Below are 26,283 nucleotides of genomic sequence, written 5' to 3' on the forward strand. Positions count from 1 at the left end.
AAACTCTAAAAAAAAAAGTCATTTAGGGGCGCTGGGTGGCTCGTTTGGTTAAGCAGCCGACTTCGGCTCAGGTCATGATCTCATGGTTCGTGAATTCAGGCTCTGTGCTGACAACTCGGAGCCTGGAGCCTGCTTCAGATTCTGTGTCTCTTTAGCTCTCTGCCCCTCCCCCATTTGCGTGCGCTCGCTCGTGCTCTCTCTCTCTCTCTCTCACTCTCTCTCAGAAAATAAATAAAACATTAAAAAAATAAAAATTTAAAAAAACATCATTTAGGGCACCTGGGTGGCTCAGTCAATTAAACATCCAACTTCAGCTCAGGTCTTGATCTCATGGTTTGTGAGTCCAAGCCCTACATGGGGCTCCATGCTGTCAGTGCGGAGCCTGTTTCGGATCCTTTGTCTCCCTGTCTCTCTCTCCCTCACTGACACTCATTCATGCTCTCTCTCTCAAAAAATAAAAATTTTTTTTAATCTTTTAAAAAATGACATTTCAAAAGAAAAACCCAAATTCTCCTCCAAATTGGCACTCATAACCTAAAATCTCTAGAACAGAGATTCACTCCCATAGCAATAAAGGTTTCTTCCCTGTTAAAATATACTTTGTTCCCATTTGTACTGTAAATAACAGTAAACCTTTATCAGACATTGGGAGTTTACAAACTTTTTTTTTTTTTTTTACTTTTTAAAAAATATATTTAGGGGCGCCTGGGTGGCGCAGTCGGTTAAGCGTCCGACTTCAGCCAGGTCACGATCTCGCGGTCCGTGAGTTCGAGCCCCACGTCGGGCTCTGGGCTGGTGGCTCGGAGCCTGGAGCCTGTTTCCGATTCTGTGTCTCCCTCTCTCTCTGCCCCTCCCCCGTTCATGCTCTGTCTCTCTCTGTCCCAAAAATAAATAAAAAACGTTGAAAAAAAAATTAAAAAAAAAATAATTAAAAAAAATATATATATATTTATTTTGAGAGACCACTTGTGTGGAGTGGGGGGGGGGGGGGGAGGGGCCAGAGAGAGAGAATCCCGTGCCATCAGCCTAGAACCTGCCGAAGGGCTCCATCTCATGAATCATGAGATCACGAGCTGAGCTGAAATCAAGTCAGATGCTTAACCAACTGAGCCACCAGGTGCCCTTACAAACTCTTTTTTTTTGAAGGCAGGAAGAACAAGAAACAGATAAGCAGATTTGGACAGATGCTTGTGAAAATACCAAAGATAAGAGCCTCCACAATTTTACTTGGAGTTGGCAGTAAATAGGAAAATCTGTTATGTTTGTTACAAAGAGAAAAAACAAACAAGATCATTTAAAAGATGGCCTTTTGCCTTTTATATGAATGGTATATGAAGGTATGGATGAGAAATAATCTAGGATCCAGTATTGATTATCACTCTTTCCCTATCTCCTCAACCACAGGAGCCCATTTCTGTTCTTATGAGCATCCTTCATAGTTCAGACCATATTCTTTTGTCCCTGGCCACATTTGTCATCTTACCTTGATAGAGCCCCATGAAATTACAAGAATTTGTCCACCCCGTGGAGACTTCCTTTAATATCCCCCTTGACTTTCTCTGACTGCTTGTATTTTTTTTTTTTTTTTTTGAGAGAGAGAGAGAGCATGAGTGGGGGAAGGGCAGAGAGAAAGGGAGACATAGAATCTGAAGCAAGCTTCAGGCTCTGAGCTGTCAGCACAGAGCCCAACACAGGGCTTGAACTCATAGTGCAACATCATGAACTGAGTCGAAGTTGAATACCTAACCGATTGAGCTACTCAGGCACCCTTGACTGCCTGTGTCTTTTTAAAACTTTTTTAATGTTTATATTTATTTTTGAGACCGAGAGAGACAGAGCAAGAGCAGGGGAGGGGCAGAGAGAGAGGGAGACACAGAATCTGAAGCAGGCTCCAAGCCCTGAGCTGTCAGCACAGAGCCCGACGCGGGGCTTGAACTCAGAAACCGCAAGATCATGACTTGAGCCAAAGTCGGACGTTCAACCTACCAAGCCACCCAGGCGTCCCAGTGACTGCTTGTATTTTTAAATTTGACTTTCTTCTTGTGTTAGTGTTCTCCCCTACTTTTTAAAAAATTCAGTCTATGATCACTTTCTCGTCTTCTCTCAGATTGTCTTTCCAAGCCTACTGTGTCAATAAAGTTTTCCTTTCATACCTTTCCCCAAATCCTGGCTTTGACAGTTTCTTCCATTTCCCCCAACCAGAAACAATAAGTAAATATCGTTTTCTAATGAAGCTTTGGGTTTAGCTTCCACTCCATTGTTGTATTTAGATGAATTTGACAGTCTGCCCCTAGGACATGAACTCTGTCTCTTTCTATCTTGAATAATATTGAGTGTACTCTCTGTGCTCAGTAATGGTAACTCTTAAAAGTATAATAAACGACCACTTGGGAAAGTCCATTTTCTTAATCAGCAGATCACATTTTATGATAACATTCTAAATTTAATATTTAGCATTTATCATGTACTTACATTCTCAGAGGTACTAGACATTTCACACAGAAGTGGTCCCTGTTGTCAGAGAGCTTCCATCATAAAAGGTTTTGACTTACAACACAGATACAGACTGAAAAAACCAGTTTTCAGCCCCTCACCACCCTTTTTTGTAGCACCTTTAATTTGAAGAAATTCAGATACTTTAGCAAGGCATGAAAAATACATTGAGGTAAAAAATGAAATCAGAGGCTTATATGATTTCTCTTTTCTTAGAATGTAGGGATAGTTTCATTACATATGAAGAAAATCCTGGGCGCCTATCGTCAATTGCCAGAGATTAAAAGGAGGGCAGGAATCTCTGAGGAATGGTGGGTACTGGGAGATAATAAAGTAGTAGAGTGTAGGCTCTAAAATCAGACTTAGATTCAAATTCCAGGTCTACTTGCTAGGTGTGTGACCTTGAGCGGGTTACCTAACCTCCCTGGTATTTGATTTGTTTGCTTGCAAAATGAATGTAGTGATTATCACCTCATGAAAGGGTGTTGGAATTGAAATTATTAAGTTATAACTATTAACCAGATTTAGGATCTTTTCACTCAAAATCTGTTGTTTGGTTACAGTGTGTTTGCAGAGTAAGATTGTTCTCTTATTGCAGAATAAGAGAAGTGTGCTTGTAACCCAGAATTATTTCACAATGTGTCTTGTTTGCCCTTTATGTTGATGTATCATATTTCTTGCTCCTATTAGCCCCCTTTTATAAACTATTATTTTAGCTTCTCCACTCTAGATTTGCCTTCCTCTATTAACACAGAAGTGAAAGCTACCTTCCTGATAAATTTTCTCAACTAATTTTCAAGGTGTATAATAGGAAGAGGGCAGGGGAGAAGCGCTCCTGGAGACATTGAACAATTAATTATATTGTAATGGAGCTATAGAGGGAGGAGTGGATGACTGGCCCAGAGAAAACATGATTTCTCTGGTGCCAGGATTACACTCTGAGGCATTTCTGCCTATCTCCACTTTGCAAGGCACGGTGCCAGTGAGAACAGCAGTTAGTACACCCATAGTGGGGTTTACTAGCTTCCACACCGTGTTCGGTGGGTTCTTAACTTCAGGATGAGGAATTAAATTTTTTACCCAGCAGGAAGTGATTGCCATTTACTGGTTTTTTTTGTAGCAAAGATCTAGCTTGGGATACGAGTATTCCAGAGATGTGCTGTCATAAGGAAGGAGATGCTAACAAATGTTGCTCACTGGAGTCAAGGAAAGGCAGTAAAATGCATGTATGTATGTGCATAGCCAGGAACCTGGGAAAGAATGTCATGCCTTAGACTTGACAGCACAGTGCTCTTAGGCATTTCTTTTTATCTTCTTCCATACCTGCTGCTGGACACTCCTGTGTTTCCTTTCTTCTCTGTCAAAATGAATTGAATTGCTCCTTTTAAAGCACAGCTACACTGATCACCAGCAGCCTGGGTGCCCGAGCTGCCAACACACCCTACCCCACATAAATCAAGACTAGAAAAAATGATCTCCGTGATAGAGGCATTCCTACTGCCCATGATGCTAGGCTCCACTGATACTGGCACAGCTTTACTTGGTGGCGGGGGGGGGGGGGTAGGGAATGTGGGGCATGTGCCTAGTTCAGAGTTAGTAGTTACCATCACTAACAAATTTTCTTTTTTTTTTTTTTTTTTTTATTTGTTTTTTTTTCAACGTTTATTTATTTTTGGGACAGAGAGAGACAGAGCATGAATGGGGGAGGGGCAGAGAGAGAGGGAGACACAGAATCGGAAACAGGCTCCAGGCTCTGAGCCATCAGCCCAGAGCCTAACGCGGGGCTCGAACTCCCGGACCGCGAGATCGTGACCTGGCTGAAGTCGGACGCTTAACCGACTGCGCCACCCAGGTGCCCCACTAACAAAATTTTCAAAAGCCCAGTGAATCTGCCTGTACAGAGGTCTGATAGACTAGTTGATAAATTCTGAATATACGTATTTGCTTGATAACATTATAGTATTCCTGAAGGCCTGATACTCTGATGGCTACACTACAAGTGGTCATGTTTACAATCAGTGTTGACTGAGCTCCTTAGAACCCAGAAAGTTGGGGCTCCTGAAATCAGGCTTAACTTCACACCTTTCCAGGCTACGGAGATTATATGGAATGGTAACTGTGACAACACTTTGAAAAAATAAGAAGCTCCTTGTAAATGTTTGATATTGTGATTTTTATTGAAAATATTTGTTTTTTAGGGGACAGTATTTATTCAAAAACAAACCTCCTGATGGGAACGCTCCTCCCAACTCCTTTTATAGAGCACTTTATCCTAAAATTATACAAGACATTGAGGTAAGAATCTATTTATATTTGGATATTTGCCAAATACTAGAGAATCATCAGCATTCTTCAATAACAGAATTGTTACAGCAAACCCATTAAGGTTTATTAATGTGGGTTAAAAATCAATTTCTTTTAAGTAAATAGGGTAGGTAAAATATAGTAAATTGCCAGGCAAAATTTTTAAAGCTTTTAAAGATTGTTTACTGGTAGATAAGTAGATGAGAGAGAGAAAATGATATCTTCATGCAATAGCACTGAGACTGTTATGATACTCCAATATCTTACGAATTGAGCCTTCCTGGAAGTTCACTGGTAGAAATGGCCACCACATAGGTATGGGGAGCACTGAGCATGTAACCTCATGAAGTGCACAGCTTGCCCTCTGTTGCCCCTTTTCCACCAGGTTTATCATTTAATTGAATGAGTTATATGCAGGAGAGTTCTAGAAAGTAAATCTTTAATAACTTTACAAATGAAAAAATGTTATACAAATTTAAACAGTGGTTTTTTTAAAACATATTTTGAGTTTGCCTTAAGTTCTATATAGTTAATAGAGGGAAGCACTGAGCATTTGTCATTGGTTGCCATGAAAGTCAGATAAGGATTTAGTGCTGGTCCTTTCCTAATTACTTTTTATTATTCCTTCTCCCAGACAATAGAATCTAACTGGAGATGTGGAAGACATAGTTTACAGAGAATCCACTGCCGAAGTGAAACAAGCAAAGGAGTTTACTGTTTACAGTATGATGATCAGAAGATAGTAAGCGGCCTTCGAGACAACACAATCAAGGTGAGGTCTGTTCAATAATGGGAAGATGGCTGAAGGAGAAGGGTGTCCACATTAATAAAGCAGTCCCAGCATCATCTCTAAGTATTATTTCCAGAAGGTAAATGAGAGTTTTAGGTTGTTTCCCATCCTGAAGCCAGAATCATTTCCTTAAAGGACAGTTACTTGCTTTCTGCCAGAAGCATGTACAAATGGATAGTCCTAGGGTTAAATTCCCTCCTTACAGTGTGCTGAATGTGCTATTACTCCTTTAGGCTTCACATAATTATAGGTTACCTCTGTTCCTTAATGAAAAGGATAAAGTCTGCATTAGTATTGAAGCCACCTATATGTGTGTGTGTGTGTGTACACACACACACACACACACACACATACATATATATAGGTGCTTAGCTATACCTATAGAAAAGAATGCATTCCACATTACTCTGGGCTTTGATTCTTTAGAGGAATCAAACACATAGTAGAGCCAACAAGTCTCAGCACCACCCCATTATCACAGTGATCAAAAAGATCTTGTTTGCCATCCTAGATCTGGGATAAAAGCACGCTGGAATGCAAGCGAATTCTCACAGGCCATACGGGTTCTGTCCTGTGTCTCCAGTATGATGAGAGGGTGATCATAACTGGATCATCGGATTCCACAGTCAGGTAGAGAATTCCAAATGATCTTTTGAACTCTGGAATATCAGATCTGCTCTGTTCTTTGTCATAGATAGTAGTTTTGCTGTATGTAGCTGCATGAACGCAGTTCTGAAACTTCATAACTAAAGAAGAATAAGCCATCAGCTCTCCACATCATTGTGTCCACCTAGAAGTAGAAAACTTGATTTAGGAACGATTAAGGCAAGTTTACATTTTTGCACATTGAAGAAACTACATATTCTGTTTTAATTTGGGAAAATCATCAATTATAAAAACTTGGTAAACCTTGTGCATGCCTTACAAAAACCACCTCGCAGGGGAATGATGTGAATGGAATTAAGCCTCCTTTCAGGTGGTTATAACTGTGGTACAGACATGCATTACCTCCTTTAAAATGTGTACAGGTGAGCAATGCTCTCTCTTTGCCAGCCCCTCCCCTGCTGTCCCTGCAGTTTTTAATTGCAAGCTTTACTCAGGGAGGGGCCTTCAATTTCCAGAGGCGTTAGTGATTTGATGACACAGCCATTATGCTGCTGGAGTCCAGTGTAGCTTGAGTTCTGGGTACCAGCAGCACTGCTGGAAACCTCTGTTAGGAATTTTGCCTTAAGCTAAAGGATTTTCCAAACATAATGCATCAAAAGTAACTTTTAAAAAAAATAGGAAAAAAAAGCAGTTAACTGCATTGTTAGATCCTCTGAAGTTAAATGTTTACCAATCCAAATTATCCTCTGTGAATAAGAAAAGGCTGTTCCTCTTTCTTGTCTTTTGACTTAAAGGCATAGCAAACTCAGTTCTTATAGTTATCGACATTTAACATTTATTGATGCTCTGGAGTGCCTCAAGGAAGCTAAACATTGTAGAGGCTAACATCATTTACAGGATAAGGGACAAAATGATTTTCTAAAAGATGGGGTTAAATTGGAAAAGGAAATAAAATGTGTTATGAAAATCAAAGTAAATACACAAAAACAGAGTAATCAAAATATATCATCACACAAAATTCTCAAGATATCCAAAGGTCCCACACTCTGCTGTAAGCCCCCATTTACACTGTAGCTATTTTTTTCCCTTATTTTCTTTAATGTTTATTTTGTTAGAGAGCAAGTGAGCACGGGCATGAGCGAGCAGGGAGAGGGGCAGAAAGAGAGGTAGAGAATCCCAAGCAGGCTCCATGCTCATAGCACAGAGCTTGATCCCATAAACCTTGAGATCATGACCTGACCTAAAATCAAGAGTCAGACACTTAACCAGCTGAGGCACCCAGGCACCCCTGGGGTGGCTATTCTTGATCTCTACCCCCATTCAAGGCACAGAAATGGAACTTTAGACTTAAGAGTATAGGTCATCTTGGGCCTGGCCTGTATGGTAAAATTGAAGATCCAGGGTTATCAAGCTCAAATCCACAGTACTAAGTCAGACTCTTACAGAAGCTTCTTGGCCTGAATCAGTTCTATTTCCTGAGGGCTATCCGTGGGACACTAATGCTACTGTCATTAATCAGATTCCTACTTAAAAATGTATCTCATTAGGGGCGCCTGGGTGGTTCAGTCAGTTAAGCGGTTAAACATCTGACTTCAGCTCAGGTCATGATCTCACGGTTCCTGAGTTCAAGCCCTGCATCAGGCTCTCTGCTGTCAGCACAGGGCCCGCTACAGATCCTGTCTCCCTCTCTGTCTCTGCCCCTCCCATGTTCATGCGTACTCTGTCTCTCTCCCTCTCTCTCTCTTTCAAAAATAAACATTAAAAAAAATGTATCTCATTAAAGGCATCAGATTGAATGTCAGAAGTTTTGTAATAATCTTGAAGTCTAGGCCCAATTAGTAGGTGACAGTGGTTGTATCCTCATTCTTACCCTTCTCCCATATAACTCGCCCATATTTCAAATAGTGTGTCTTAAGGATTTCACATTGGCAGCATCCTGTCCCTCTCCTTGTCCTACTCTCCTAGTCCAGCCCTCTATCACTTCCCTGTGGTCCATCAGAACTCTTTACCTCAGCTCAGTCCCAAAGCTACAAGAGGGTAGAGTATAACACTAATTATGAAAATGAGGCAAGATGAGTGGGGAATGTGGTAGTCAAATAGATCATAGCCAGGAATATCATCGAAGCCTCAGATAAGCTTCTTAATGTTGTTTGTTCCAGGGTATGGGATGTAAATACAGGTGAAATGCTAAACACCTTGATTCACCATTGTGAAGCAGTTCTGCACTTACGTTTCAATAATGGCATGATGGTGACCTGTTCCAAAGACCGTTCCATTGCTGTATGGGATATGGCCTCCCCAACTGACATTACCCTCCGGAGGGTGCTAGTCGGACATAGAGCTGCTGTCAACGTTGTAGACTTTGATGACAAGTACATCGTTTCTGCGTCTGGAGATAGGACTATAAAGGTAATGAAGCATCTTTTGATAAGTCTCCAATTTAGAGTAAGGGTGTTCATATGAAAATCCAATCAAGGGAAATTTCATATTTAAATGTCCATATGGAGTAGTTTAATATTTAATTCAGATACTAGTCTGTTTGTAAGAAGGCGATGAATGAGACAAGCGGTGTGAAAATTTTGGTTAGGTATCTTAGTCCTATAGATAATGGTGAGTGTGAGAAGGCCAGGGGTAAACTCAGCTTCTAGAAAATTTGTCTGCAAGACCAGACTAATAACTCCATAAGAATAAATCAGTTGGAGGAATTCTCACGTTATAGCAGCCAGCTACAAATTAGCCCTGTGTTATTGAGAATTAAACTTGTCTTTTTTTTTTCTTTTCTTTTTTCGATTTGGTTTGGTTTGAGAAGTTGACTTCCCCCTATTGGCTCAGTACTCTTTTCTGCTTCCCCAAGACTCCAATTGCCCTAGATTTTACTAGTAAAAGCACCAAATCAACTGCCAAATACTATTTCTGTTTCAGGTATGGAACACAAGTACTTGTGAGTTTGTAAGGACCTTAAATGGACACAAACGTGGCATTGCCTGTTTGCAGTACAGAGATAGGCTGGTGGTGAGTGGCTCGTCTGACAACACTATCAGGTGAGCAGCAGGTGCCTTTACCCAGAAGGGATCACTATTACTCTGCCATTCATTGTTTGCACACGGATCAAACAAATCTTCAAGTGTGTTATGTTTATAATAAAGTGTTTTTCCTTTCTTGTTTTTTTTTTTTAAAGATTTTTATTTGTAGAGGTTCCTGAGTGACTCTTGGTTAAGCATCTGACTTCAGCTCATGTCTTGATCTCCTGGTTTGTGAGTTCAAGCCCCACATTGGGCTCTGTACTGTGGTGGTGTGGAGCCTTCTTGAGATTCTCTCTCTCTCTCTCTCTCTCTCTCTCTCTCTCTCTCTCTCTCTCTCTCTCTCTCCTCTCTCCCTCTCTCTCTCTGCCCCTTCCCCACCTGTACTGTCTCTCTCTCTGTCTCTCAAAATAAATAAATAAACTTAAAAAAATTTTTTTTTATTTTTACCCCCAATGTGGGGCTCGAACTCACAGCCCAGAGATCAAGAGTCACACACTCTACCAACTGAGCCAGCCAGACACCCCAAATGTTTTTCCTTCTGTAGCTTCTTATAGGCCAAAAGTTTGCAAAAAAAAAAAAAAAAAATTTTTGTCCTAAGCAGAAAGATAGCATAGCAAAGCCTTTTATTGCTGTGTTTCCATTCTATAATAGTTTCATTACCAGATATACTTATTTTAAAGGTACTGCTTGAATGAGGAAGTGGACAAGAGTGATAAGTAAATGGAGGTTGAAGGCCCTCCTCTTTAAGCTCTTCCTGTGTACAGTTGCAAAGTCCTACTAAGTAGCAAGAGGCCTTTTTTTCACCAGTGTTCTAACAAAAAAAAGAAAAACTATTTTTTCCCTACTAGAAATTGTGCATTTTGTTTTCTTAGCATTACGTAATTATCCATAATTTGAAATTATGAAGAATCCACAGCTTAAAGTACTTTTTTGGTGTTTTCATCTTCACAAAGATGAATGACACAGATATGAATAGAATTTGGAAGATTTATGAATCCTTTTCCGTTCCTTCAAATAGTACTAAGAGAATGAAAAGGCTATTAAAAAAACAACGGATAGAGCTATTGTCACATCTAAGGAAATTGTCCTTTCATTTGCCTTGGTCTGGAAGCATATAATTTTTTAAATTAATATATGAAAGTTTTTGAGAACTTGCTTTTTGTTTCCATTATATGAGAAAGACTGTCCTGGACAGTGGGTAAAAGCAGAGAGTGTCCTTACTAACAGACGTGGACATGCTTTGTGAGAGCAGGATATCACTGATACCCTGCATCTCATTCTTAATAGTGATTTCAGGAAGCATTACTTCTCTTGGCTTGGTTTTGTCCTTCACAGGCAACTGGGGACATTGAATTCATCCTTTTTATGCCTTGGGGACCCTGGTTACAGAATTATATAAAGCATCGTGCTTTGAAAATATATATTTCATTTGAACTTAAATCATACATTCTTCTGCCTGAGTTATACAGCAGAAAGGAAATAAATTACATTGAAAAGAGTACATTTTTGTATGATTGTTGATTGATTTTATGTTTGTGGATTTTTTGAAGACATACAAAGTGTATTATTATAACATCCAAAGCTTTAGAAAAGAATACACGAAAGTTCACTCAATTTTCTCTTCCAGATTATGGGACATAGAATGTGGTGCGTGTTTACGAGTGTTGGAAGGCCATGAGGAACTGGTGCGCTGTATTCGATTTGATAACAAGAGGATAGTGAGTGGGGCCTATGATGGGTGAGTTTGCTAACAGGGTTTAAAAAAAAAAAATGTACATCTTGATCCCTCCTGCCTGAGGATGTTAAATATAGTCTTCCCTTGACTCTAAAAGATTATAAATTTCGGGGCGCCTGGGTGGCGCAGTCGGTTAAGCGTCCGACTTCAGCCAGGTCACGATCTCGCGGTCCGTGAGTTCGAGCCCCGCGTCGGGCTCTGGGCTGATGGCTCAGAGCCTGGAGCCTGTTTCCGATTCTGTCTCCCTCTCTCTCTGCCCCTCCCCCGTTCATGCTCTGTCTCTCTCTGTCCCAAAAATAAATAAACGTTGAAAAAAAAAAAAATTAAAAAAATAAATAAATAAATAAATAAAAAATAAAAGATTATAAATTTCATGGAAGCGGTCTGATACGATATTTCTTGTGCCTAATCTATATATTCACCTTTGCTTTGTTTAAATAAACTTTTAAAAAGAAAAAGTATTTATTTTGAGAGAGAGAGCAGGGAGGGCAGAGAGAGAGTCCCAAGCAGGCTCTGTACTGTGAGCCTGGAGCCCAACACAGGGCTTGAACCCACAAACCATGAGATCATGACCTGAGCCAAAATCAAAAGTCAAGACACTTAAGCAGCTGAGCAACCCAGGCACCTCTCTTGTTTACTTTCTTTTCTATTATTTACTATTCTCCTCTTTTCTTTCCTTTTCTTTTCTTGTTTACTTTTCTAAAATGTTCTTCCCAGTCATTTAATTGTACTTGTTTGCTCCTGATTTTCATTAATATAAGTTATTTGGTTATACATTTGTCTGTTTTACTCTATAAAGCAATGAACTGGAAAAATCCCAGTATACCAGGATATGTGTATAAAATAGTGACTTATTAATAAAATTGAAATATTGGAGGCAGTATCTTTGGGGCACAATGTGGTAAGGTCCTGAATTTTTATCTTTTTGAGAAATTCTAAAAGTGCAGCTCTCTTGTCTTCACTTCTCCTAACATTTCAGTTACAACAAGTTTAGTAATCTTTATTTTCTTTGGTCTAATAGCAATGGTACTAGAATCCATTCATGTTGTGAGTGTGTACCATGTCCAGCAGTGGTAAGCACACAGTAAACTCTTAACGAAAGTATATTCACTTAAAAGGCCTCCTTATCATTTCTTCTTGTCAGGGTGCCTAACATGGGGGAGTGGAAGGCTACAGTTCAAATACTGACAGCTTTTAAGTATCAGAAGCTGACTTACAGCTTGATCTTAGTTTATGAGCTGGCTTTACTGATTAAGACAACTCAAGCTGCAGGAAGCAGAGCTTCCTCTGCTTTGAGTCAGCCGTCACTGTTCTACCCTTGGGAAATTGTTCAGGGTGTGATGACACATTCCAGCTAGGTTATATTTTCTCATTGCCCCGGTTTTGATCTGTTCCCACCTTTCTTGGGTTTTATCTGTTGTTTACCGTGAGAAGGCATAACCATATGTTTGATTTGTAGAAGGGCTAAGCTTTTCTTACTTAAACTATGAGAATTTGCTTATATAAACTCCAGAGTTCAGGGGCGCCTGGGTGGCTCAGTGGGTTAAGCGTCCAACTTTGGCCCAGGTCATGATCTCACAGTTCGTGAGTTCAAGCCTCTCATCGGGCTCTGTGCTGATAGCTCGGAGCCTGGAGCCTGCTTCGGATTCTGTGTCTCCCTCTCTCTCTCTCTGCCCCTCCCTAGCTCACGCTTACTCTCTCTGTGTCAAAAATAAAAATAAACTTTAAAAAAAAAAATTTAAACTCCAGAGTTCTTCAGTGAGTTCCAGTCCTCTGGTACACGTGACCTGGGCCATTCTCAGAATTGTAGGTTTCTAGGCCTAAATAATCTGTTATATCATTAAGAGGTCTAGTATGTAAGATCTCTTCCTGGCCCCAAAATATGGTGTAAATTTACCATTCACTATCTTCAGCTTGGTTAAGGCTAACCTGTTCCTCATTTTTAGGTTAAATTTGTACTTTTTCCCCTGTTGAGACCAATAACCTTGACCCAAGAATGAATGCAAGGACCAAGTCTCCAAAAACAAAAAAGTTTTTGTATATTCTTGTGAACTGCATTTGTCATATAAATTACTTTCACCATACATATTTATTGCCGTGACTTTGTGCTATTCTTCCTGTGGTCCCTTAATTTTGCTTTTAATCAAGATTTTTATCCCATTTTTGATCTTTAGAAAAATTAAAGTGTGGGATCTTGTAGCTGCTTTGGACCCCCGTGCTCCTGCAGGGACGCTGTGTCTACGGACCCTTGTGGTAAGAGCCTTGAGGGGGCTGGGGAACAGGAAGGGGAAGGAATTAAACATTGATGTGCTGTGGAATACAGATCTGGATTTGATAGTTAGACGCTCACAAAACCTACTACTAAGTGGAAAGGCAACCAATACATGACAATAAAATATGTTTATATAGCGCCTTTCATCCAAAAGTGCTTTAGAGACTATATATGGAGAGGAACGTGGCAGCTGTTTAACAGCTGCACAGCAACTCTACACAACAGTTTAGTACAGGAAGTGAATAAGAATTCTGTATCCACCAGAAACAGTAGGGGGTACTTAGGGAGAGAGAACATAATTACTCAAATTGGAACCTGTCCAGAATCTGAGGACCTGCACACCTGTGCCTGCAAAAAGTGCCGTGGGAGCCTGTGTGAGCCCCCGGTCAGCCCCCTAGCTCTGCAGCCTGTTCAAGGCATGCCGCCTCCAGCAACATGAATCCTGTCTTTTTTATTCCTCATATACCCCCTTGCCGTGAACATCTTGACAGTTGAAGAAAGAAGTGACTCAAAAGGAGGAAAGTCACCTTTGAAAGTACTAAATTCTTTATCATGGTGTTCACCAAAGGCCCGGATGAGAAAATGGCCTAAGGTTAAAAGCAGCCGCCATTAGAAAAAGAAGATTAGGTGGGACACCAGGGAGCAGAGAATCTTTTGCACAACTCAGGAAAAAGATGAGAGCTAGCATTTGAAGCCAGTGTTCTGAATCGTGACTCTCAACATTTGGCAGTCTCTGCTCTGGAGAAGAGAGAGAGACATTTCTTTGTCTTAAGACTTTGTTGGATTTAAAGCTCTTTCTTGCAGCACCAGACCTACTTTGCCTGTGTTTCACACATGTTTTTAAAGTGTGCACTTTCATTCATTTGCAGCTAAACTGAGTCTGGTTTATTGTGAAGTATAATTTATACACAGCAAGTTTTACCCTTTTTTAGTGTATTTTTTCTGAATTTTGCGGTGGGTAAATACCTCAGTCAAGATCTAAACTATTTCTATCGTCCCAAAAACGATGCCCCCTTCATATCAATCCCCTCTCCTCCACCCCTAGCAACTATTCTTCTGATTTCTTCCTAATAGTTTTGCTATCTTATGAATGTCATATCAAGTAAATCATATAGTATGTAGCTTTTGCATTTGGCTTTTTTCACTTCATTCTAGATTCATTCATGTTGTTGCATGTTTTAGTGCTTTTTTTTTTGTATTGCTGAGTAGTAGTCCATTGTGTGGATGAGCCAGTTTGTTTAATTGCTCACCAGTTTAAGGACATTTGGAATGCTTCCAGTTTGGGGTGATGCTGACAATATTCCCATACAGATTTTTGTGTATATATACTGTTTTCATTTCTCTTGGGTAAATACCCAGAGAGTAGGAGTGCAATTTCTGGGTCCTATGATAAGTGTGTGTTAAATTTACAAGAAACTACCAAGCTGTTTCCCAAAGTGCCATTTTGAGAATTCACAAATGCAAACCATTTTGTATTTCCATTGACTTAGTATGAGAGTCCCATTTTTCCACATCCTTGACCATACTCAGTATTGTCAGTTTTTTTAAGAATTATAGTAGTCTGAGTGGGTGTGTAGTGGTTGTAGTTTTAATTTGCATTTCTATGATAATTAATGGTGTAGAACATCTTCTTATTTGCTTATCTTCTTTTATGAAGCGTCTGTTCAAATCTTGTCCTCATTTATTTATAGAGTTGCCTTATTACGTTTTTAAAAACTGATTTATTGAGATGTAATCAACATACAATACAATGGACATATTTAAAGTGCACAACTTAATAAACTTTGACATAGGTACATACCAGTGAGACCATCCACTTCTGCCAAGATTGTGAACATATCTTCGTGCCCCCTCTGTAATCTCTTCTTCCCATCCCACCCCACTTCCTGCTATTCTAGTCCCCAGGCAGCCACTGATCTGCTTTCTGTCAGTATTGATTTGTGTGCATTTTCTAACTTTTATAAATGAAATCACACAGTATGTATTCTTTTTTGTCTGTTTTCATTAAGCCTAATTATATGTCATTGATTTGTGTCAATAGTTACATTTCTTTTTAAAAATTGCTGAGTAGTACTCCATTGCATGGTTATACCATAATTTCTTTATCCTTTTGCTGGATGATGAAAATGTGGGTTGTTTCCAGTTTGGGGCTATCATAAATAAAGTTTCTATAAACATTTATGTACAATAAAATGAACATATGCTTTGGTTTCTCTAAGGCAACTCATAGGAGCAGAATAGTTAAGTCATATGTCTCATATTTTTAGAAACTGCCAAACTGTTCTCCACAGCAGTTGTATCATGCAGTGGTGCATGAGAGTTCCAGTGACTCCACATCCTCACTAATCCTTAGTACAGTCTTTTTGAATCATTCTAATAGTATATTGTGGTACCTCATTGTGATTTTAATTTGCACACACCTAATGTTAATAATGTTGAGCATCTTTTCGTGCATTTATTTGCCATCTGTATGTCTGCTTTGGTGAAGTATCTGTTTTGAATCCCTTGGTAACTTTTTTTTAATTGACTGGTTTTCTTAGTGAGTTTTGAGATTTCTTTTACTTACTCAAGATACAAGTCCTTTAGGAGATACGTGATGCATACATATATTTTCCCAGTCCATGCTTTTTCATTCTCTTAAAAGTATCTTTGGAAAAACAGAGATTCTTCATTTTTATTAAGTCCAGTGTATCAACTTTTTCCATTATGGATTGTATTATTTGCAGTTATATCTTAAAAAAAAAAAATCTTTACCTAATCCAGTGTCACGGAGATCTTCCCCTGTGTTTTCTTCTAAAATTTCTGTAGTTTAGACTTTACATTTTGGTCTGTGATTCATTTTGAGTTCATTTTTGTAGATGGTACAGATACAGATCGAAGCTCATATCCAGTTGTTCCAGCACTATTTAGGCAATCCTCTGAATTGCCTTTGCAGCTTTGTCAAAAATCAATTGACCATATATGTGTGGGTCTACTTATGGACCCTTTCAGTTCCATTGGTCTTTTTTTTGCCGGTATCATACTCTCCTGGTTACTGCAGCTTTTTATTAACTCTTGATGTCAGGTAATGTAAGTCCTTCAACTTCGCTCCTTTTCAAAAATTTTTGGGTCCTTTGAATTTTCATGTGAATTTTAGAATCTGTTTGCCAATTTCAACAACCAAAAAAAAAGTAAAAGGGCTGAGATTTTCACTTGGGATTGTGATGAATCTAGATCAGTTTGGAGAAAATTGACTTCTTAACAACACAGAGTCTTCTGGTCCATGAACACAGTATATCTCTCCATTTGTTTAGGTCTTTAAAAATTTCTCCAACAGTGTTTTTTATACCTTTCAGGGTAAATAAAGGTCTGACACATCTTTTGTCATATTTATCCCTAAGTGTTTTGTAATTTTAATGCCATCATAAATAGTATTTTTTTAAGTTTCGGGAGGTATTTAAAATTTCTAATTTCTAAACTGTTCATTACAAGTATATCAAAATACACTTTTACTTCTTTTATGATCTGTGTGCCTTTCATTTCTCTTTCTTGTTTTGTACTAAGACCTTCAGTACAGTGTCAAAAGAATTGGGAAGTGTAGATGTCCTTATCTTGGGGAAAAGACAGTTGGTCTTTTACCATTGTGTGTGTGTGTGTGTGTGTGTGTGTGTGTGTGTGTGTGTGTATACATATATTTATATTTTGTATATGTATCTTGTATATATGTATATATTTTGTATACATGTATATACATGCATGTATATATTTGTGGATACCCATTGATTAGGAGGTTTCTTTGTGTTCCTAGATTGCTGAGAGTTTTTATTGGGAATGGATTTTGTATAACTCCTTTTATGTGCATCGAAATGTTAAACCTAATTTTGTATCACTATAGATCCCATGAACATTAAAAGGATAATAATCAGGGACTACTGTGAACAACTCTGTGCCCCCAAATTTGATAACCTAGATGAAATGGACCAATTCCTCGAAAGGTATAATCTTCCACCACTCACATAGGAAGAAATAGACAATCTGAATGGGACTGAATCAGTATTAAAGAAATTTAATCGATAATTAATAACAGAATAATAATTACAAAACAGAAAGCACAGGCCCAGATGGGTTAACTGGTGAATTCTACCAAATTTTTAAGAATGAATTAATACCAATTCTTCACAATCTTTTACAAAAGATAGAAGCAGAGTGAATACTTTGTAACTCCTTCTGTGAGGGCAGCATGACCCTCATACCAAAAACAAACAAAGGTATTACAAGAAAAGTACAGATGAGCCTGTCTCATGAACACAGATGCTCATCTATGAGCTCATTTACTTCTTGTGAAGAATGTAAAATGGTGCAGCCTCTATGGAAGGCAGTATGGGGTTTCTCAAAATATTGAAGATAGCATTACCATATGATCCAGCACTTCCACTTCTGTGTATACATCCAAAAGTATTGAAAGCAGAATCTCACGCATATGCAGTTCATATCAATATTATTCACAGTAGCCAAGAGGTGGAAGCAACCCAGGTATTCATCAGCAGATGAATGAATAAACCAATGTGGTGTATATATATGTACAGTAGAATATTATTCAGCCTTAGGATATATTGTCACATGCTACAACATGAATAAGATGTGAGGACGTTATTTCAATTGAAACAAGCCAGTCACAAAAAGACAAAATACTATATTATTGCACTTACATGAAGTATCTACAGGTGATCAAACCCAGAAAGTAGAATGGTGGTTGCCAGGGGTTGGGGGGAGGGGGAAGAGATAGGGAGTTGTTGTTCAGTGGGTATAGAGTTTCAGTATTGCAAGATGAAAAAGTTCTGGATGTTGATTGTACAACATTGTGAATGTACTTAACAACACTGAACTATACACTTAACGATAAATAGGTAAGATGGTAAATTTTAATTTACCATAATTCAAAATAAAATATTTTTTTTAAATTTTTTTTTTTAACGTCTATTTACTTTTGAGACAGAGAGAGACAGAGCATGAATTGGGGAGGGTCAGAGAGAGAGAGAGGGAGACACAGGATCCGAAACAGGCTCCAGGCTCTGAGCTGTCAGCACAGAACCCGACGCGGGGCTCGAACCCACGAACCATGAGATCATGACCTGAGCCGAAGTCGGACGCTTAACCGACTGAGCCACCCAGGCGCCCCCAAAATAAAATATATTTTAAAAATGCTAATGTAACGGCACACACAATTGTATGACTAATATGAGTTTATTAGGCAGGAGTTTTTGGTAATGTCTTAAACTGTTTGCTTAAGAGCTAAGTGTAGTCTTGTCACTGTCCTTACATTTAGTGATTTCACAATAAAGAAAATTTCTGTAATTATTTAAAAATTAGTAGTATAAGCCAATAAAATGAAGTAACTCTTTTAAAAAACCTCATCAAAGTATTAGCAAATTGAATTCAACAGTGTATTAAAAATGTACACTATGACCTAGTGGTATTTATTCCAGGTATACAAAACTGGTTTAATACTTTTTTAAAAATCAACTATTTAATCCATCACATCAAAAAGCTAAAGAAGAAAAATCACATGGTTATGTCAGTAGATGCAGAAAAGATATTTAGCAGAATCCAGTATCCATTCATGATAAAAACTCTCAACAAACTAGGAATAGAGGGGAACTTCCTCAACTTCATAAAGAAAAATGCAAATTAAAACTCTTATAAAAAACCACTATTCACCTACCAGAATGGCTAAAATTAAAAAGATTGACAGTATCAGTTTGCTGGAAGATGTGGAGCAGCCGGAACTCTGACACACTGCTGGCGGCAGTATAAACTGGCACAACTTTCATAAAACTATTTCCCTGTACCCGCTAAAGCCAAACCTACCTCCTCTGTGGCCCAGCAGCTCTGTCTACCCAGGTGAAATGAGAGCATGTATCCATCAAAAAAACATGGACATAAATGTTCATAGCAGCTTTATTAAATAGCCAAAACTAGGTCAGGCCATATGTCCACCACAGGAGAAAAGATAAATTGTAGTGTGTTCAAATAATGAAATGCCAACCAGTAATTTAGAAAACGAACATTCCATGCAGTAACAAAGAGGAATCTTGCACTGTTGAGTAAAAAGATATATGCATTTATATATATATATAATTCACAAACAAAAAAACGAATTGATAATGAAAGCATTGGGGTGAAGGTAGTATTGAATAAGGGCCATGAGAGCACTTAAATTTTCATGAGTTTTGCAAGCCAGTTGACCTCACATGGGTAGCTTGAAATTAGCCACTGTAGGAATTTTTACATCATGAAAATACGCGAATGCTTTTACAAATTGGGGAGAATTTGTTGATAAACCATTTCCCAGCGTGCCTCATGTTACTGCTCATCAATCCTTGGCCTCTGACCATAGAAGGATCCAGCAGATACAGAAAGGATAAGGCCAGGTAGGTACTGAGGAATGTTCTCGTTCAGCCTAAACCAAGGAGAGGTAGCAGTGAGAAACCAGCATACTCTTTGACATGGCTCAGCTGTAGTGAATGTAACTTTGTACAAAATCAGCTGACCAATATTTGATTTTTCCGTTGTGCCTTTAATCCAAATTACTTTTTCTCTGTGTTCTTGAAACAGCTAAATATTAGAGAAAAATATCATCATACCATAGTCTTTCCATAGACTCCTTTTGACATGTTGCTGAATTTGTGTCCTTTTGATTTTGAGTAGTTCAAAAGTTTTTGTTTCTGCTGCTTTAGGAGCATTCTGGAAGAGTTTTCCGACTCCAGTTTGATGAATTCCAGATTGTCAGTAGTTCACATGATGACACAATCCTCATCTGGGACTTCCTAAATGATCCAGCTGCCCAAGCTGAACCCCCCCGTTCCCCTTCTCGAACATACACCTATATCTCCAGATAAATAATCATACAGTGACCTCATACTTGCCCAGGTATGAAAAAGAATTGTGTACATAGCACGGTGGGTAGGAATATTGGCTGTAAGGTGTTGCTAGTTCATAGAGTCTTCTCGCACCCTTTATCTCTACAATTCCTGTTAAGCAGGTAAAGCCAATAACATGAGACAGGGCTGGGGCTGCATATTGGACGCTGCCTTTCATCAAGGTAGCTAACCTCTCAGTTCTAGGTGATTGTTGAACTAGATCTGGATGGTCCTTATGTAGTAGAATGAATAATTCCCACCCCAGTTATCTGATAGGATTGTTAAGACAATAAAATGAGATTTGAATCCATTTCAAAACTAAGAGTAATGACCCATAAGCCTATGACTTTGTAGTTCCCATTTCAAACCAGTTCCTGTAACAGAGATCCTTTAAACCAAGTAAATAATGTGTGAGTGGAAAATTTTCTTGGTGACATCTTTTGGCTGACTTCTCACAGCTCTGCTTTGTCAGTATCATTGGATTATAAAAAGTGGCTTTTTTTATCGTCATCCCCCCTCTTCATGCCCTCCGAAAAAGAAAAGAACTGTCTTTTGACCTTGCAAGTAGCTCTGCAGTTGGTGAGAACTCTGGGTACTCTCCCACTCGAGTCTGCAACCTTCCTGTGCAGCAGGAGAACATCCTATGTTATGGTATATTCAGATCGCACCCAGTGTCAGGCAGTTCAGATCCATTCATCAGGCTATCATTGGGCTAGGAAAGCTGCACTCCTGGGCAGTGTTGCTGTCGTTATGGTTTCTTATTCCCTATGCCTACCTCACTTCTATGGCAGAAGTAGAGATTTAGTACACTTTACTACACATCTTTTCATAGTGGTTCTTCTAAGTGGGGTGGTCCGTGCCCCTGCTGGGCTCACTTCATCGCTCGCTGCTCTCACAGAGGACATGCTGCTTCCTATCCCTCAGCCAAATCACACAGGCAGGCCTAGGTGAGAATCCCTGGGCAAGCAACTTCCAGAGCCTTAGACCCCTTACTGGTAAGATGGGTTGCAATCCCTATCTCACAGAGCTGTTGTGAGGATTGCCTTGAAATGTCATATGTAAAATGCTTAGAGCTTAGCACAGTGCCAAGCATAGAACAAGCCCTCAGTAAGAAGTGGTCATTGTTAGTAATACTATAATTGTCATGTACCCATCCCCTCCTTTTGCCAAAATTTTCTCTTCATTGGATTGCTGTGGCATTTTGCCACTTAAAATATTCTTCCTGGTTCTCTGATTATGTCTCCTGTCTCCCCTCACCCCTAAAACACAGACATCACCGAAGAGTGTGTCTCGGGCTTTTCTTACTTTTTGAAGCTTCCTGTTTTGGTTGCCTTTTCTCAGCTCTCATCTCAATGTAGATGACTCTCAAACTTATATCTCTAGTCCCAACCTGTCTTAATCTCCATGCCACATTACCAGCTACCACCTACGCATCTAGCCTTGAAGGTACCAGAAGCCCATCCAATGCACATTTCTAACAATCAGACTTTCATCTGTTCTGCTGGGGCCCTCCAGCCAAGTGGCCAGACAGCTTCACCCAGCTGCCCCACTCATGCTGGTGGCACAGCTGTGCTTCTGGCCACTCGGGGCCAGAACCTCAGAGCCAGCCTCATCTACTGCACCATTACAGGGAGCGGGTGAGAGCTTGATGATATACCCACTAGAGTCACTCTTAATCTCAAGGCATCAGAGTTACCCTGCACGAGCGCTGGGGCCCTGGGCATGTCAGTGAGCCCCACCATGTCACTAGGCAGGCTACGTAGCCTTTGACAGAAGCTCCTGCTTGGCATGGGCAGAGAGCAGGTGTTAGGAAGGACCTCTGAGCCTTTCTCCCAATTGACAGCTGAGTTAATATTCTTCTCTCTCGGAGCAAGTGAGAAACGTAGGGAAAGGGACTAATGACTCTGTGCTCTGTTTTCACACAGGACTCATTAAAGTTGCGGTATTTAACATATCTGCCAATACCAGGATGAGCAACAACAGTAACAATCAAACTACTACCCACTTCCCCGGACTAGCCGAGGAACGGGGATTTGAGACTCCTGTTGGGACACAGTTGGTCTGCAGTCGACCCAGGATGGTCTACTCAGCACAGCTGACTGCTTCCGTGCTGCTATCAGAAGATGTCTTTTATCTTTTGTGAATGATTGGAACTTTTAAACCTCACCTCACCTCCCTCCTCCTTTCCTCTCTGCACCTGTTTTTCTTCATTTGGTTCCAGACAAAGATGACTTATAAATATATTTAGTGTTTTGCCAGAATCTCTCTTGCCTTGCCGTTAAGCAGAAGAACTAGTTTCCCTATATAGCCTTCTGGGAGGCCAACTTCTAGGGGACAGGGGATACAACTTCAAGCCAGACAGCACCCAGTTTCTCCCTGTGAACTGCAGGAATGCCCAGCACCTGGCAGGATCAGCCCAGCCCCACTGTGCTTAAGAGGAGACAGCTGTCTTACGGCCTTTGGGGCAAGAAAGAAAGAGAGAAAACGAGAATCCACACTGGAAGATCTGGGCCTCTTTCCTTTCATCTCTTTCTCTGTTTCTGTCCCCCCTCGTCCCCTCCTCCCCCGCCCCCCTTCAGCCTTTTTCTGCGCCACCTGAGAAGAAAGAGTATGAAGAGAGTAATCTCAGTTAACATGAGGCAAATCAGCGAGAAAATGCCACACCTGGAAGAGCTAAATGCTGTTCGGTCAAAATTTCAAACCCAAGCTTTTGCTGCAGATGACCCCATGTGGCAGCAGTGGGTTCTTAGAAGGTACCCCCATCGTATTTGCAACTTTTCTCTCTTCTTCTAACACCATCCCCCTCCAAAAACGGTGTGGGGTGGGGGGGCAGAAATTGCCTGGGCTCCATCAATGGCTGCCTCTTTTCTGGACTCAGCAGTCTCCTCGATTCCATGTAGAGTGTGGAAAGGAGTTGCTGATTGCATTTCCTCTCATTAACAATTAGATGTGTAATAAAAAGCATTGTACTTCATCTTAAATCACTGGTAAGGCTCAGCCTAAAGAAAGGTTTGAAATGGCCGGAGCCAGTTGCTGGGTGCATTCTGCATAATGGCTCACATCTCTGATTTGCTCATCAGAGTCTGTGAGCACCCAGCGCCTATATCTTTGCCAAGATCACAATCAAAGCAGCTGAAGATGTGGTCAGGGTTAAAAGTGGATTTCTTTCTCATTTAGAACAGTAAATATCATCTCTCAAAAAGCAAGCTAATCATCTCAACCTTGCACTGTAGAACCTTCTTCACGCATTTCCCAAATCCCATATTTACAAAAGGGCAGAGTTGCCAAAAAGAGGATCAGGGTGAAGTTTGGCACACAGGGTTTACTAACGGGGCAGACACTGCCTTCTCTTTCCTTTTCTTCCTCCTCCGGCCTTATTTAACTCTCCACTCTCCCCAACCAATAAAATTTCTCTGGATGTTGGTAAGCAACATAAACAAATGGACCTCAGCAAGAGCCAGGCCAACCTGGCCACTTGAAAGGCAGCTGTATGGGCATCAGGTGCAGGGCACATGTGCCACCCCAACCTGGGAACACAGGGTATACTATCAGCATGTGCCCAGCGTGTTTCCCAGGGCAGGCATGGAGCTGCCCCAGCCATCTTGTGTGGCATGGGCGCACACATCACAGGCCCAGTGCCACACCGCCGTCTCTAGTTTCCCTTGGAAGCTGAGCAGTCAGGCCTGTCGTTTCTGTTCCTAATCAAAGCAGTTGAGTAAAAGCCCCTTTTAAACCAGCTGCTGTAGAAACATCAGAACAGGAGGCAGTTGCAGGTGACCTCAAAGCCAGACCACTTTTAGTTTAGCAAAGGGAAGAGGAAGAGAAAGCCATGTTCACTCTTCCCTCCTGATTTGACTGAATGTTGTTATTACATATTGGGAGGCAAGTTATGTATATGCATTTTTCCTTTCTGACTTCATGAGTGCTTTTAAGCTTTTGGTTCCAGGTTATATTCAGAAACTACTTCCCAGTGTAATATGTCCTTGCCTGGGAAATACTTTCTGAGTATAATTCCCTTCCCAGCTACCCAAATGCTACAGAGAAATGTCTTCTATTTAGCCATCATCAGAGTTCCTTGTCTGTTGTGTTGACTTTTTGGCTTTTTGCTTGGTTAAGGATTTTGCTACAGGTGAGGCAGAGGGCCATCAGCCCCGAATAACACACAGGTCAGGCATTAAAGAGGCATGGATTTCAAGCTGTTTGAAAATATTGTCCAATAGCCATAACTTTACTAGCCCTTCTATTATATGCTGCTGTTTAAACGTGGGAGCTGTTGAATATTCATTGGTGCCCGGGGTTTTGCTCTCCCATCTAGGTTCACTTTAAGGTAGATTGTTTCTTAGATTGTTTTGAGGCTTGTCCAGTACATCATAAATGAGATCGAGAGTGGACCCTGCAGTCTGGAGCCATTAGCTCCATCGAGGATATTCTCCAAGTTGTCCTCTGCTGCTGATGGAAATGGGAATGAAGTGAAGTGGTCTGAAAAACTGAGTCAGTCACATTTCTCAGCTCTGGGGGTCATTTACCAGTTCATTGTAGAAGAAATAATCAGGTAAGTAGAAGTTCATTTCCAGAGAAGGTAAACCCCACTTACCATCTCTGCATGATTTCAGTGGGAATTGATTATCACTAATCCCCAACTGGGCTAGAATAAATGTAAAGTTTGACCTTTTTAAAAAGAAAAGAGAAACAAAGAAAGTCTCAACACATTGAAAGGAATGGTAGAAAAGGAGCTAAAGGAGTCTCTTGACTCAGAAACGCCATGTCTCCATTGTAGCTTAGTCTCTTCTCACTAAAATTCCAGCATGGGCCTGAAAGAACTGTTTCATAAAGATGGGAGGAAGCCCCTTCAAAGGCGGGCACACAAGGAGCGAGTGCATGCACCTGCACCCAGGAGCTCTCTGGGCACGTGGGAGCTCTCCAGTCACACTGGGGCTGCTTGGACAAAACCAGCATGCCTTGCTGCACGTGTGTGTATTTTCACTGCTGAGAACATCCTTTTCCTTTGTTCTGTGCAATTTGAAAGTGGACATGGATTGTGAATGGGAGGCGTTTTACACTTGTCCCTTGGCAAGATTTTTTCTGGTGACTCTTCACCAGAAACTTCAGAGACAGGACTCTCTGAACTCTATTGACATGTAATAAAGTCTGGCCCTCATAACTTGCTTCTGAACTAGAAAAAACCCTGGGACCCCTAAATCATTCTGTTTTCTGCTTGAGTAAGAAAAATCCTTTTTATTTTTCTTTTGTAAAGTCATAAGCTGAAGAGAAGAAAATATGCACTCTTCTCCCCTGCTGCCTTCTGGTACCCATCGGTCAGAGCAGCCGTGGTTGGTCTACTCTTTACTTAGCACTTGATTGTACATGGAAACCAAGGACTTGGGGTGGAGGGGGGTGGATATTGGAAATAATTAGAGTGGTTTTTTCTCCTTCCTAAAAGTAGATTAGATACCTCGGTATTGTTGACCTTCTTGGCATCTTCCATTTACTTTAGATGGTAATACCTTCCTGCCTGAAGTGCAAGCCATCCAACCCAGAATAGTGCAGGCCTGAGAGCCTAGGCTGCAAGCTTAACTCTGGAGGAATCCAAAAGTACTTCCTGGCGGAAAAGGGGATGCTTAGATACCCACCACCTGTGACCATCATGCTCTTTGATGATCAGGTTTACCCTATCACTTTAATCCACATTTCCGATCTCCTTCCCTATTTGGATGAGTTGGACAGACTTTCCGAGAACTGGACAACATGAAAAGGTGCCCTTGCTTCTCTTTGCCTTCCTCTTTTCTCTCCTAGAATAACTCTCGCTTGTAACAAGCACACCCAAAGCCTGCAGGCTGAGTTAATCTCCCTGGGCTGATCACTGACCGAGCAGAGCCTCTTACTTTACCATTGTCTCCACATAATCAGTGCCAGAAAGATAGCCATCTCCAGGGTAATAAAGCTGAGTTTTGCTTCTTGCTGTTTTTATCTGTACTTCATTTGTGACTTCAGAATCCTTGGAACTGAGGAGAGAAACCAAAACACGATTATGGCTGCCTGATTTCCAGTGGAACTTCCCGGAAACCTCTTCTGTTGGAAGTTGAGTACCTATGATCTAAAATTTCCTGGAGAAATTTAGAAAATTAGATGACCTCTAAAAGATGTGCTCTCCAGCCCACCCA

General features: G+C 40.4%; 1 protein-coding gene across 9 annotated transcripts in view; it reads left to right on the forward strand.

The window, feature by feature from the left end:
- The window catches only part of BTRC (beta-transducin repeat containing E3 ubiquitin protein ligase), a 180,915-nt gene extending 154,836 nt beyond the window's left edge, over positions 1 to 26,079 (forward strand). For 7 of the 9 annotated variants that reach the window (XM_086680674.1, XM_086680675.1, XM_086680676.1 and 4 more), the window contains 9 exons: positions 4,692 to 4,788; positions 5,432 to 5,569; positions 6,099 to 6,217; positions 8,353 to 8,602; positions 9,116 to 9,234; positions 10,844 to 10,954; positions 13,126 to 13,204; positions 19,940 to 20,132; positions 22,048 to 26,079. In XM_086680674.1, coding sequence (XP_086536800.1) covers positions 4,692 to 4,788; positions 5,432 to 5,569; positions 6,099 to 6,217; positions 8,353 to 8,602; positions 9,116 to 9,234; positions 10,844 to 10,954; positions 13,126 to 13,204; positions 19,940 to 20,101 — 1,075 coding nt within the window. In that variant the 3' untranslated portion in view covers positions 20,102 to 20,132; positions 22,048 to 26,079. Of the gene's footprint in view, positions 1 to 4,691; positions 4,789 to 5,431; positions 5,570 to 6,098; positions 6,218 to 8,352; positions 8,603 to 9,115; positions 9,235 to 10,843; positions 10,955 to 13,125; positions 13,205 to 13,714; positions 16,727 to 17,097; positions 17,960 to 19,939; positions 20,133 to 22,047 lie in introns of those variants that run through there. The other 2 variants (XM_086680678.1, XM_086680677.1) reach the window with 2 other exon arrangements.
- The last annotated feature ends 204 nt before the right edge of the window (positions 26,080 to 26,283 follow it).

This window comes from Puma concolor, chromosome D2, assembly GCF_028749965.1.
Source record: "Puma concolor isolate L17-30 chromosome D2, mPumCon1.1.hap2, whole genome shotgun sequence".
Lineage (NCBI taxonomy): Eukaryota > Metazoa > Chordata > Mammalia > Carnivora > Felidae > Puma > Puma concolor.